The sequence below is a fragment of the Phyllobates terribilis genome, unplaced genomic scaffold (genome assembly GCF_046119375.1).
Source record: "Phyllobates terribilis strain yellow unplaced genomic scaffold, ASM4611937v1 Scaffold_1__5_contigs__length_1240528914, whole genome shotgun sequence".
NCBI classification, from domain to species: domain Eukaryota; kingdom Metazoa; phylum Chordata; class Amphibia; order Anura; family Dendrobatidae; genus Phyllobates; species Phyllobates terribilis.
The window spans coordinates 382306506-382319562 of NW_027362761.1; the positions used below are offsets into that span (position 1 = coordinate 382306506).

Sequence of the window (13057 nt, forward strand, 5' to 3'; positions counted from 1 at the left end):
GGTCTATCAGCATGGCACGTCTACAATTAGCAATGTTTGCCCACTCTTCCTTGTAGTAGTGCTCCAAATCTGTCAGATTGTGAGGGCATCGCTTGTGTACAGCGCCCTCTTCAGGTCAACCCACAGATTTTCATTTGGATTCAGGTCAAGGCTCTGACTGGGCCATTCCAAAACTTTGAAGAGCTAAAGTTTAAATGAAGTTAATCAGAATCACTGCAAATGAGCTGTGTCCTGACTACTATTTAACATGAGTTTAAATGTGATTGGCTAATTCTGAATACAAACTGAAAAAAATGAACTGGAGTATCAGTTGGTGTAGGAGCATAGGATAAGTGACTTAGCGAATTAGAAGAACTATACGTCATTTCTAATTGGAGGTATTTGCTTATATTATTATTATGTCTACTACATATTGGTATAGGATCTTAGAGATGGGAATACCTCTTTAAGAAAAGGTAATCAATATAATATCCTTGGGCTTTTGCCACCTTGCACCTCTACCGGTCCTTTGTTATCAGCCTCAGCAGCAGCCATATATAAATGGAGTTGAATAGTTAGTGCAGCTCTATACACCATTTAGTGGCCATTCTTGGGTACTGCAGATCAGCTCCTATATGTATTTAGTTTTCATTACTAAACATGGTCATGCTGTGCAGTATTTAGCCATGCCTGTCTGCTGCAAAAATAGTTTAGAAATACAGAGAATATCTTGTTGTGACCTGTACATGGCAATTGCGTTGTATCACCCATTCAACTTATTCTACCTACTAATCGTTTTTCTTTCAGATACCCTGACTTTAGCAGAACATCCACAGATGAAGAAGAGGAGTTTGAAAGAAAATTTACAAATAGAGAAACAAAGGATGAAAGTTCAAAGCGATGGATCCCCAGCCATCTTAAATCCACTGAGTCCTCCAGAGACAACCGTGCAAAGAGCATTCCTAATGACATTCTGGTACGCAGATAGTTAGGCTGTATTGATGCATTGGGTTCCTGTTCTCATTATTATCATCTTTATACTATTTATACTGTTGCTGTTATTTGTTGAAGTTTTGGTAGCCACATAGATGTTATATTATATAGCACTATGTACTTAAAATTGCTAATTTTGCCCTTCTACCCAGCTAATTCTTCTCTTTTCCATTTGGTCTATGACATCACGTGATTAAAAACTGACTAGCTGAATCCTTCTAAGCTCTATGTAGAAACAGAAGGTCAATGTATGAGTCATAAGTCACTGCTAAAGTCCCTGGCAGGGGGAGGAGGCAGCAGCTCGGTCAGTAGTAGAAGGAGGTGAATGATTTTTGCAGGGACAAGAGACTTCCTGTTTCTAGAAAGAGCAGAGAAAAGAGAATAATTAGCTGGGTAGAAGGGCAAAATGACCAATTGTAAGTGCACAGCACTATATAATATATATATGCAATAAATTAAGACGTTAAAAACTTTGATGAGAGTGCTTCTTTAAAGTCCAATGCTTCTTGTTGGGCCTGAATTTATTAGTGTACCATACATGAGGAGCTGTCCCTATGTCATTTGGCTGATGGAAGGGTCAGAGTTTGATGTATAACGTACCTACCTCCGATAGGTGATATAGTTTATTTTCCTTCATGCAGAGAGCTACTTTACATACTTTTTCCTCATCGAGCATTAAAATAGGAATCCATACACAGCTGGTCCATTCCCCCAAAATAGAGGTGTTTATATGCAAAGTATAGTTACATAAAAATGAGACTGTTATTAACAAGGAAATGATGAAGATTGTAAACCTTTTTAATAATAAACTATATTAACACCCATGAAATTACTAATATTTATATTGCACATTGTGACACTGAGTCACTTCTCACGTGCAAGCTCTGTGACGGGGAATTCGAGTACTCTGAGGTCAAATACCAGGAGGGTTTCGTTGTAGACAAAGGGATAATACAAACAGATAGTTAGAGACAAAGTTCAGGGTCTGGTAACTAAGGTCAGAGTGTGTCAAAGGCAAAGGGGTAATCCAAATGAGTTATCAAAAAGGCAAATACAAGGTCCAGCAACAAAGATCAGAATACAGAGCAAACACACCATGGAGCTAAAAGCTACAACTGGCAAGGTCTGATAATAGCCTAGCCAGCTAAATAGCCGGGTAATCACCCAGAACATATGACACTTGTAAGACCCTGCAGGCCCAGCCAGATTAGGCAGCTGGGCTGTCAATCACAATAATGTCAGCCCAGCACGCCCCTACCCTCAGATTGTGCAATTGGGCTGTTACTCACAATACTGGCAGCTCAGCACTCCCCTATCCTATAGAGCGGCTGAGCTGTCACTCACAGCGTGGTGGAATCGTGACACATATACTCCCGAGCTCATGATTTTATCCACAGCCACAAATGTCAATTTTATTTGACACACATTGTAACGGGTCTGGGAGGTGGAACCTCTGAGCTACTATATAAAGGGGCAGTCCTTGTAAGGAAGCGGGTGGCTCCCAGGGAAGGCGGGCAGGTATTCACGGCAAGTGACAGGGACAGTCTCTGGATAGAAAGGCAGGAGGTCACGGCAAGTGACGGGAACAGTCTCTTGACAGGCAGGTGGTCACGGCAAGTGACAGCAGGGTAGGAGTCTCTAGACAGGCAGGTGGTCACGGCAAGTGACAGCAGGGTAAGAGTCCCTCGGCTGGCTGGCAGGTGGTCACGGCAAGTGACGGCAGAGCCTCCAGGTAGGCTAGCAGGCGGGTAGCAGGTGAGCGCTCCCAGGTGAACGGGTAAGAGTCTCTCGGCTGGCTGGCAGGTGGTCACGGCAAGTGACGGCAGAGCCTCCAGGTAGGCTAACTGGCGGGTAGCAGGTGAGCGGGTAAGAGTCTCTCGGCTGGCTGGCAGGTGGTCATGGAAAGTGACGGCAGAGCCTCCTGGTAGGCTAGCTGGCGGGTAGCAGGTGAGCGCTCCCAGGTGAGCGGATACGAGTCTCTCGGCAGGCTGGCAGGTGGTCTCAGGCAGGTATCAGGCAGGTATCAGGCAGGTGCTTCCTGATCCGCAGGCGGACTGGTCCATAGACAGACTGGCGGATGCTGGTAGACAGACTGTCGGACCTCAGGGAATGCAAGCAGATAGACAGAGCTGGAAAACAGACTGGCAACGGGACCTAAGGGCTGAAGCAGAGGTGAAAGGCTTTGCAACAACTTTGCTCGGGCACCTCCATTTTGGAGGAGGTGCCTTATATATGGGAGCTCCACCGGCAATTGGCCGGGGACTCCTTAGGACGGCGCGCGCGGCCCCTTTAAGAGAGAGGGAGCACGCGCGCGCCCTAAGAACAGTGCCCGGGAAGCGGAGAGCGCTGCCAGCAGCGCGGGAAGAGGACGCCGAGGACGGAGCAGGGAGGTGAGAGGAACGGCGTCCCTGCCTAGCAGGAGGCAGGGATGCCGACGCTACAGTACCCCCCCGAATTATCCACCGAGGCGGAGACGGGAAACGGGATCCGAGGATGTTGACCGTAGACAATAAAAAACGGGGATTTGGAGGAAGACACGCTCTCGTGATTGTTATAGGAAAATTCGGCCCACGGTAAAAGATCCACCCAGTCGGAATGGTGGGCATTAACAAAGTGCCGGAGGTAACTGGTTAAACTTTGGTTGATCCGCTCTACTTGACCATTGGACTGTGGGTGATAAGCAGAGGAGAAGTCCAAGGAGACCCCCAGCAGTTTACACATGGCTCTCCAGAAGCGAGAGGTGAACTGAACTCCTCGGTCGGATACGATGTGGAGAGGGAGACCATGAAGACGGAAAATATGATGGATAAAGTCTTTAGCCAATTCAGATGCAGACGGAAGGCCCGGCAGGGGAATGAAGTGAGCCATCTTAGAGAAGCTATCAGCGACCACCCAGATGACCGTACAACCAGCAGAGACAGGGAGATCCGTTATAAAGTCCATGGCTATATGCTGCCATGGGGCAGCAGGTATGGGAAGAGGCAGAAGGCGGCCGGCTGGCAGATGTCTAGGAACCTTGTTGCGGGCGCAGGACGCACAGGCTGAGACAAAGTTTATTACGTCCTTGTGCAGGGTAGGCCACCAGTAATGCCGGTTAATAAGCAGGAGGGTCTTTTTCTGGCCAGCATGGCCAGCTAGCTTAGACGAATGTCCCCAGTGTAGGACTTTCTCACGATCAGGTACTGTTACGAACGTCTTACCGGGTGGAAGACGATTAAGATCCACGGGAGCCACCAGCATTACCTTGGCGGGGTCGATGATGTGCTTTGGCTCCTCCTCTAGATCGGAGAACAAAAAGGATCGGGACAAGGCATCAGCTTTGATATTTTTGTCTGCCGGGCGAAAATGAAGAATGAAATCAAAGCGGGCGAAGAACAAGGACCACCGGGCTTGGCCCGGGTTAAGTCTTTGGGCACTCTGGAGATAAGCCAAGTTTTTGTGATCCGTGTAGATTATTACCGGGTGAAGAGCCCCCTCGAGCAGGTAACGCCACTCCTCCAGTGCCAACTTAATGGCTAACAATTCTCGGTCTCCTATAGAATAATTGCGCTCAGATGAGGAGAAGAGTTTGGAGAAGAAGCCGCAGGTTACCATTCTTCCGGAAGACGACTTTTGGGTGAGCACCGCTCCGGCTCCGGAGGAGGAAGTGTCTACTTCTAAGAAGAATTGTTTGTTGCTGTCCGTACGGTGCAGCACAGGAGCGGAGGAGAAAGCTTGTTTCAAAGACAGGAAGGCCTCCTCTGCCTCGGGCGGCCATTCTTTGGGATTAGCGCCCTTACGGGTGAGCGCAGAGATAGGGGCAGTCCGGGAAGAGAAGTGCAGAATGAAGAGGCGGTAGTAGTTGGCGAAGCCCAGGAACCACTAGATAGCCTTTAACCCCTCTGGTCGGGGCCACTTCTGGATGGCAGAAAGTTTCTCAGGATCCATTCGTAGACCGGTCTGAGAGATGATGTAGCACAGAAATGGAAGCGAGGTCTGCTCAAAGAGGCACTTCTGAAATTTTGCGTAGAGGTGGTTTTGCCTGAGCCTGAGCAGGACCTGACGAACGTCCCTCCGGTGTGTGGGGAGATCCGGAGAGAAGACCAAGATGTCGTCCAGGTATACCACCACGCAGGAGTAGAGAAGGTCACGGAAGATATCATTGACCAACTCTTGAAAGACGGCGGGAGCATTACAGAGACCGAAGGGCATTACGAGGTATTCATAGTGGCCGTCCCGAGTGTTGAATGCCGTCTTACATTCATCCCCCTGACGGATACGAACCAGGTTATAGGCCCCACGGAGATCCAGCTTGGTGAAGATTCTAGCACCCCTCAGACGGTCAAATAATTCGGGAATGAGCGGAAGGGGGTATTTATTCTTCACCGTGATCCGGTTAAGGCCTCTATAGTCTATGCAGGGACGGAGTGAGCCGTCCTTCTTTTTAACGAAGAAGAAGCCTGCTCCCGCCGGGGAGGTAGATTTCCGGATAAATCCCCGGGCCAGGTTCTCCTCGATATATTCAGACATGGACCGGGTCTCAGCAGCGGACAAAGGGTAGATACGCCCTCGGGGCGGAGTAGCGCCAGGTACCATGTCGATGGGGCAATCGTATGGTCTATGAGGAGGTAATGCCTCTGCTTCCTTTTTATTAAAGACATCAGCATAAGACCAATAGGGTACCGGCAGGCCGGGTAGATTGGCTGGGGGAGGAGAAGGACGGGCAGGACGAACGGGAACTAAACAAGTCTTATGGCAGTCCTGTCCCCAGCGAAGGACTTCCCCGGTCTGCCAATCAAGCACGGGTGCATGTTTCTGGAGCCAAGGTAGGCCAAGCAAAAGGGCATGAGAGAGTCCAGGTAGAACATGAAAGAAGATGCTCTCAGAGTGCAGCATTCCCACCTGCAGAGTTATGGGTTCGGTGATAAGTTGGATGGGATGCGGTAAGAGACCCCCGTCCACAAAGGCGACAGATAAGGGTTCGACCAGAGGTTTGGTGGGAATGCGGTATTTCTCTACCAGGGACTGAGAAATGAGATTTCCGGCAGCTCCAGAATCAAGTTGAGCTAGTTCAAAGTAACGGTTCTCCCCGCAGATGATAGAGACCGACAGCATCAGAGATGGAGAGGGTTTACTCTTGTCTAGGATGACCTCTCTGAGGGATCCTAGACACAGGCGTTTCCCGACCTCTCTGGGCAGGAACGGATCCAGTGCTCCTTACTGCCACAGTAGAAGCAGCTCCCCTTGGCACGGCGTGACTCTTGATGGGTTTTGACCATCTTGGTCTGGTCGACCTGCATAGGCTCGGGTGAGTGCGCCTGGGGAGTAACAGAGGAAGTGACGGGATTCTGGAAGGTAGGAGCAAGGCGAGGAAACCTCCTCTCACGGGTGACCTCTTTGGTATGCTCCTGGAACCGGATGTCAATCCGGGTGGCAAGAGTTATTAAGTCGTCGAGAGTGGTAGGAATGTCCCGACCGGCAACTTCATCTTTAATCCGGCCGGATAGACCTTCCCAGAAGACGGACACCAGGGCGTTGTTATCCCAGGCAAGCTCAGAAGCAAGGGTACGGAACCGTATGGCATATTGGCCCACGGTGAGACTCCCTTGATGGAGGCGTAGCAGAGATGAGGCGGATGAGGTCTTTCGTCCTGGTTCGTCGAAGACTTTCCGGAAGGCCGTGAGAAAGGCTGGCAGGTTGGACACCATAGGGTCTCCTCTCTCCCATAGAGGATTTAGCCAGGCCAGTGCCTCCCCAGTGAGATGGGACATGATGAAGGCCACTTTGGCTCAGTCGGTGGAAAACTGGTGTGCCAAAAGTTCGAAGTGCAGGGTGCACTGGTTAATGAAGCTCCGTGCCTGACCGGGATCTCCACCAAAACGAGGCGGAGCGGAAAGGCGGGGACCGGGAAAGGATACCATGGTATTGATGGGCAGCGGCGCTGCCGGGGTAGAAGTTGTGCGAGTGGAAGCAGCTCCCGACGAGGTAGTCAGTGTGTCCAGGCGGGAGTGAACACTACGCAGGTGGCCCAAGATGGAGTCCTGTTGGGACCTCTGACGGGAAAGTTCATGACATAGGTCCGAGAGCGAGGGAGCTTGGGTGCCACCGGGTTCCATGGCCCGAGCAAACTGTAACGGGTCTGGGAGGTGGAACCTCTGAGCTACTATACAAAGGGGCAGTCCTTGTAAGGAAGCGGGTGGCTCCCAGGGATGGCGGGCAGGTAGTCACGGCAAGTGACAGGGACAGTCTCTGGATAGAAGGGCAGGAGGTCACGGCAAGTGACGGGAACAGTCTCTTGACAGGCAGGTGGTCACGGCAAGTGACAGCAGGGTAGGAGTCTCTAGACAGGCAGGTGGTCACGGCAAGTGACAGCAGGGTAAGAGTCCCTCGGCTGGCTGGCAGGTGGTCACGGCAAGTGACGGCAGAGCCTCCAGGTAGGCTAGCAGGCGGGTAGCAGGTGAGCGCTCCCAGGTGAGCGGGTAAGAGTCTCTCGGCTGGCTGGCAGGTGGTCACGGCAAGTGACGGCAGAGCCTCCAGGTAGGCTAGCTGGCGGGTAGCAGGTGAGCGCTCCCAGGTGAGCGGATAAGAGTCTCTCGGCTGGCTGGCTGGTGGTCTCAGGCAGGTATCAGGCAGGTGCTTCCTGATCCGCAGGCGGACTGGTCCATAGACAGACTGGCGGATGCTGGTAGACAGACTGTCGGACCGCAGGGAATGCAAGCAGGTAGACAGAGCTGGAAAACAGACTGGCAACGGGACCTGAGGGCTGAAGCAGAGGTGAAAGGCTTTGCAACAACTTTGGAGGAGGTGCCTTATATATGGGAACTCCACCGGCAATTGGCCGGGGACTCCTTAGGACGGCGCGCGCGGCCCCTTTAAGAGAGAGGGAGCGCGCGCGCCCTAAGCACAGTGCCCGGGAAGCGGAGAGCGCTGCCAGCAGCGTGGGAAGAGGACGCCGAGGACGGAGCAGGGAGGTGAGAGGAACGGCGTCCCTGCCTAGCAGCAGGCTACACACATAAGCTTTAGTAGAAATGTTCTGGCTCATTCAGTGAAAAGGGATTTACATGGCAGATGTAGGTCTCAGAGTTTTGCATATTAATGCCAGTCATGTGAACTTAATCTGTTTTTATGGGCTTTTTAAACAGCTTCTATGTCATTTTGCATATTCTTCTGTCACTGTGGTCATTTTGGTTATGGTTGCATTTGTGATGAACTCTGTAATGTAAAGCACCACATTTATAAGATTATCTCAGCACAGGAACATTTTATAACAAATCCAATTGAGAAATGTATTATTATTCCAAGATCTATTGATTAAAGTGTACTTTGTTTGTGGGAAAACCCTTTTAGGCTATTTGCACACGATGCAGAAATGAAGCAGAAAATTTCTGCATAATTTCTGCATCTCCCTGGCAGAAAAAACGCATGCAGATTGTGCATGCGTTTTTCCTGCAGAATACATGCGGATCCACATGCGGATTCACATGCGTTTCCGCATGCAGATTGACAAGCGCTTTCCAGGCGATTTTAGCATCACTTGGAAAGTGCTTGACAACTAGGTCACACTATATAAATCCATGCAAACAGCATGGATTTATATAGTGTGACCCGAGAGAGTGTATATACTTACCTCCGATGGCCCGCGCTGTCCTGCTCACTCCGTTCTCCCGGCTGCCGGCAACTTTGAATTGAAAGACCTGCCGACGTCAGCGTCACGTTACCCGTCACATGACTCTGACGTCACCGCAGGTCCTACAACTCACTGCAAGTGCCGGGAAGCAAGCAGGAGCGCTGCGCGGGCCGACAGATGGTAAGTATATATATATTTTTTATTTTATTCTTGTTTTTACAGCTTTTTTAATGGTACCTGGGTGTGGATGAGACTCTCCTCTCCTCCACACTCGGGTACCATCCGCACATTAGAACGCACCAATTACGCAAGTACAGATGCAGTCTTGCGGAATTGGCGCGTTCTAATGCAAGTCAATGGCGGCGAAAACGCCGCGTTTCCGCAAAATTAAATGACATGCTGCGGATTTTTGAGCGCAGCGTTTACGCTGCGGAAAAATCCGCATCATGGGCACAGCACATGCGGATTTCAATTGGGGAACATTGCTTCCCTTCTACCATGCGTTTTTCATGCGTTTCCGCAACTGCAAAAACGCCGCGGAAACGCATGAAATACGCATCGTGTGAACTCAGCCTTAAGGAAATATTTTTTTTTTTATTACAGCGTTCCCCTGAGCAAACACAGAACCGGAGAATCATTGAAAAACTTGTGACTGAACGGGTGATGCTGGAGGAAACTACTGCCAAACTGCGCAGGGTAAGTAATATACACCGCTTCCCAGAGGCAAGGCTGGTCTCTACTCATGATGTATTATAAAGCACATATATTATCTAAGGAATATGACACACTGATATCAGTTTTAGTAGTGAAATAAAAAGAATGTAATTTAATGTAGCTCAGAACAAGACCGGATGATTCAAAAAGAATGGTGCAAAAGTAAAGGCCTATGATTAAAGTGAATCTGTCTGCAGTTTTTTTCCTATTTAATCGGAGAGCAGCATAATATAGGGCACAGGATCCCGATTACAGTGTCACTTATTAGGCTGTGTGTTGTAGTTACACATTGTCTCCTGACATCACCCCTGCATTAATACAGATTACCAGTGATTGTCTTTCCGCTGTCTCTAACATCATGTCCTCCCTCTAAAACTGAATCTGTCAGAAACTGAACTCCTTGTGTTTCCTTTCAACTCCACCATTACGCCCCTGCAGCACGCCCGCTGTTTTGGGGTTATATTTGACTCAGATATTTCCTTCACTCCCCACATTCGATCATTCGCTCGCTTATGTCACCAACATCTCAAAAACATCTGTAGAATTCGACCTTTTCTTACCTTTGACTCTGCAAAAACTCTTACTGTTGCTCTTATTCATCCTCGTCTAGACTACTGCAGCTCTCTACTAATCGGTCTCCCTCTTACTAAACTCTCCCCTCTCCAATCCTTCCCTAATGCAGCAGCCAGGATCATATTCCTCTCCAGCCGATACACCGATGCCTCCACCCTGTGCCAGTCATTCCGTTATAAACGAATGACTCTCACCCACAAACCTTTCCACAGTTCTGCACCACCGTACATCTCTTCTCTCATCTCTGTCTATAACCCCACCCATGCTCTCCGTTCCGCTAATGACGTAAGACTAACATCCTCAATAATCCAAACCTCCCACTCCCGTCTCCAAGACTCATGAGCTGCGCCACTGCTCTGGAATGCACTACCCAGGACAATTAATTCCCAATGCCCACAGTTTTAAGTGTGCCCTAAAAACGCACTTTTTTAAACTGGCCTATCACCTCACTTACGGTGGGTATGGAAAGTATTCAGACCCCTTTACATTTTTCACTCTTTGTTTTACTGCAGCCATTTGGTAAATTCTAAAAAAAATCATTTTTTTTCTCATTAAAGTACACTCTGCACCCCATCTTAACTGAAAAAAACAGAAATGTAGAAATTTTTGCAAATTTATTAAAAGAAAAACTGAAATTTCACATGGTCATAAGTATTCAGACCCTTAGCTCAGTATTGAGTAGAAGCACCCTTTCAGCTAGTACAGCCATGAGTCTTCTTGGGAATGATGCAACAAGTTTTTCACACCTGGATTTGGGGATCCTCTGGCATTCTTCCTTGCAGATCCTCTCCAGTTCTGTCAGGTTGGATGGTGAACAGCCATTTTCAGGTCTCTCCAGAGATGCTCAATTGGGTTTAGGTCAGGGCTCTGGCTGGGCCAGTCAAGAATGGTCACCGAGTTGTTCTGAAGCCACTCCTTTGTTATTTTAGCTGTGTGCTTAGGGTCATTGTCTTGTTGGAAGTTGAACCTTCGGCCAAGTGTGAGGTCCAGAGCACTCTGGAAGAGGTTTTCATCCAGGTATCTCTGTACTTAGCCGCACTCATGTTTCCTTCAATTGCAACCAGTCGTCCTATCCCTGCAGCTGAAAAACACCCCCATAGCATGATGCTACCACCACCATGTTTCACTGTTGGGATTGTACTGGGCAGATGATGAGCAGTGCCTGGATTTCTCCACACATACCGCTTAGAATTATCACCAAAAAGTTCTATCTTTGTCTCATCAGACCAGAGAATCTTGTTTCTCATAGTCTGGGAGTCCTTCATGTGTTTTTGAGCAAACTCTATGCGGCCTTTCATATATCTTGCACTGAGGAGAGGCTTCCATAGGGCCATTCTGCCATAAAGGCCCGACTGGTGGAGGGCTGCAGTGATAGTTGACTTTGTGGAACTTTCTCCCATCTCTCTACTGCATCTCTGGAGCTCAGCCACAGTGATCTTGGGGTTCTTCTTTACCTCTCTCACCAAGGCTCTTCTCCCATGATTGCTCAGTTTGGCTGGACAGCCAGGTCTAGGAAGACTTCTGGTGGTCCCAAACTTCTTCCATTTAAGGATTATGGATGCTACTGTGCTCTCAGAAACCTTGAGTAATGCAGAAATTCTTTTGATAACCTTGGCCAGATCTGTGCCTTGTCACAATTCTGTCTCTGAGTTCCTTGGACAGTTCCTTTGAGCTCATGATTCTCATTTGGTCTGACATGCACTGTGAGCTGTGAAGCTGTGATGTCTTCTATAGACAGGTGTATGCCTTTCCCAATCAAGTCCTATCAGTTTAATTAAACAAAGCTGGACTCCAATGAAGGAGTAGAATCATCTCAAGGAGGATCACAAGGAATGGACAGCATGTGATTTAAATATGAGTGTCTGAGCAAAGGTTCTGAATACTTATGACCATGTGATATTTCAGTTTTTCTTTTTTAATAAATTTGTAAAAATTTCTACATTTCTGTTTTTTTTTCAGTCAAGATGGGGTGCAGAATGTACTTTAATGAGAAAAAAAAATGAATTATGTGTTACTATGTTATGTCTTTATTGTCAGTACAAGTCCCCTCTGAAATGTAAAGTGCTGCGGAATATGTTTGCGCTATAGAAAATAAAAATTATTATTATTATTCGATACAATCAGTATTTTATCAGCAGGAGATTATCACCGACTACCAACATAAAGAGCATAAATAAACTTAGTCCTATTCTCTGAGGACACACCTAAAACTGCAATTACCACCAAAAGAAACCAATAGGTGTCTATTTCCTCTAAAATTTACATCTTTATTGACATAAACAATAGAAAAACAACATCAGTTTAACAGAGTAAACACAATGGCGATCACACCATATAGTGTGACTATCACAGATATTAAATTATAAATAGTCTGCATATGTTTATATTTTAAAATGAATGACATCCAAAATAAAGTCTAATAGCTCAATATATATATCACATAATGCAAATATTTGACATATCCATGACATTTATATGTATCAAAAAATCACCAATGTTAAATCTCCATGTGAGTGTTTGTATGCGCTACAAAATTAGCAACACCAAAACTAAGCTCTCGTGGCTCTTGGGGCATTAGGACCACATTTCACACCAGTCCACCGGACATGTAAGTTCCCTTTAGCCATTTTTTGCACATTAGCTGTATTAGATTATGGGCTAGACACACCAGCAATCTGCATCAAGCAGTATATACATAGAGCCACTAGAGCTTTGTTTTGGTGTTGCTAATTTTGTAGCGTATACAAACACTCACATGGAGACACACGGTCAGTTTTTTTGTGTAGCTTAGACAAAATGCGAGCCGCACACGTGCACACTAATGACATCCGTGTGTCGTCAGCGTGACACGTACCAGAGCCTGGGAAAAAGCGGTACAGTTTGCGCTAATCCCAGGCGCCGGGTGCTGAAGGCAGCTCTCATCATTGTCGCTTAGTCTCCCTGAGTTCAGCGTGACCAGCACACAATGATGGACCCCAGAAAAAAGATGACGTAGGGTCCCCCTATAAATTCAAACCAGAAAAGGCTAAACAGACAGCTGTGGGCTGATATTAATAGCCTGGGAAGGGGCCAGAGATATAGCCTCCCCTTCCTGGCTGCCAACATCAGCCCTCAGCCGCCCCAGAAATGGCGTATCCACAAGATGCGCCAAATCTGATGCTTAGCCTCGCTCTTCCCATTTGTATTGCCAGC

The 13057-nt window shown here is 47.9% G+C and overlaps 1 protein-coding gene across 6 annotated transcripts in view; it reads left to right on the top strand.

Annotated features, from left to right (window-relative positions):
* The window catches only part of LOC141264079 (uncharacterized), a 127310-nt gene that overhangs the window by 61880 nt on the left and 52373 nt on the right, over positions 1-13057 (top strand). For 5 of the 6 annotated variants that reach the window (XM_073676422.1, XM_073676423.1, XM_073676426.1 and 2 more), the window contains 2 exons: positions 787-955; positions 9182-9274. In XM_073676422.1, coding sequence (XP_073532523.1) covers positions 787-955; positions 9182-9274 — 262 coding nt within the window. The remainder of the gene's footprint in view (positions 1-786; positions 956-9181; positions 9275-13057) is intronic. The other variant, XM_073676424.1, reaches the window with a different exon arrangement.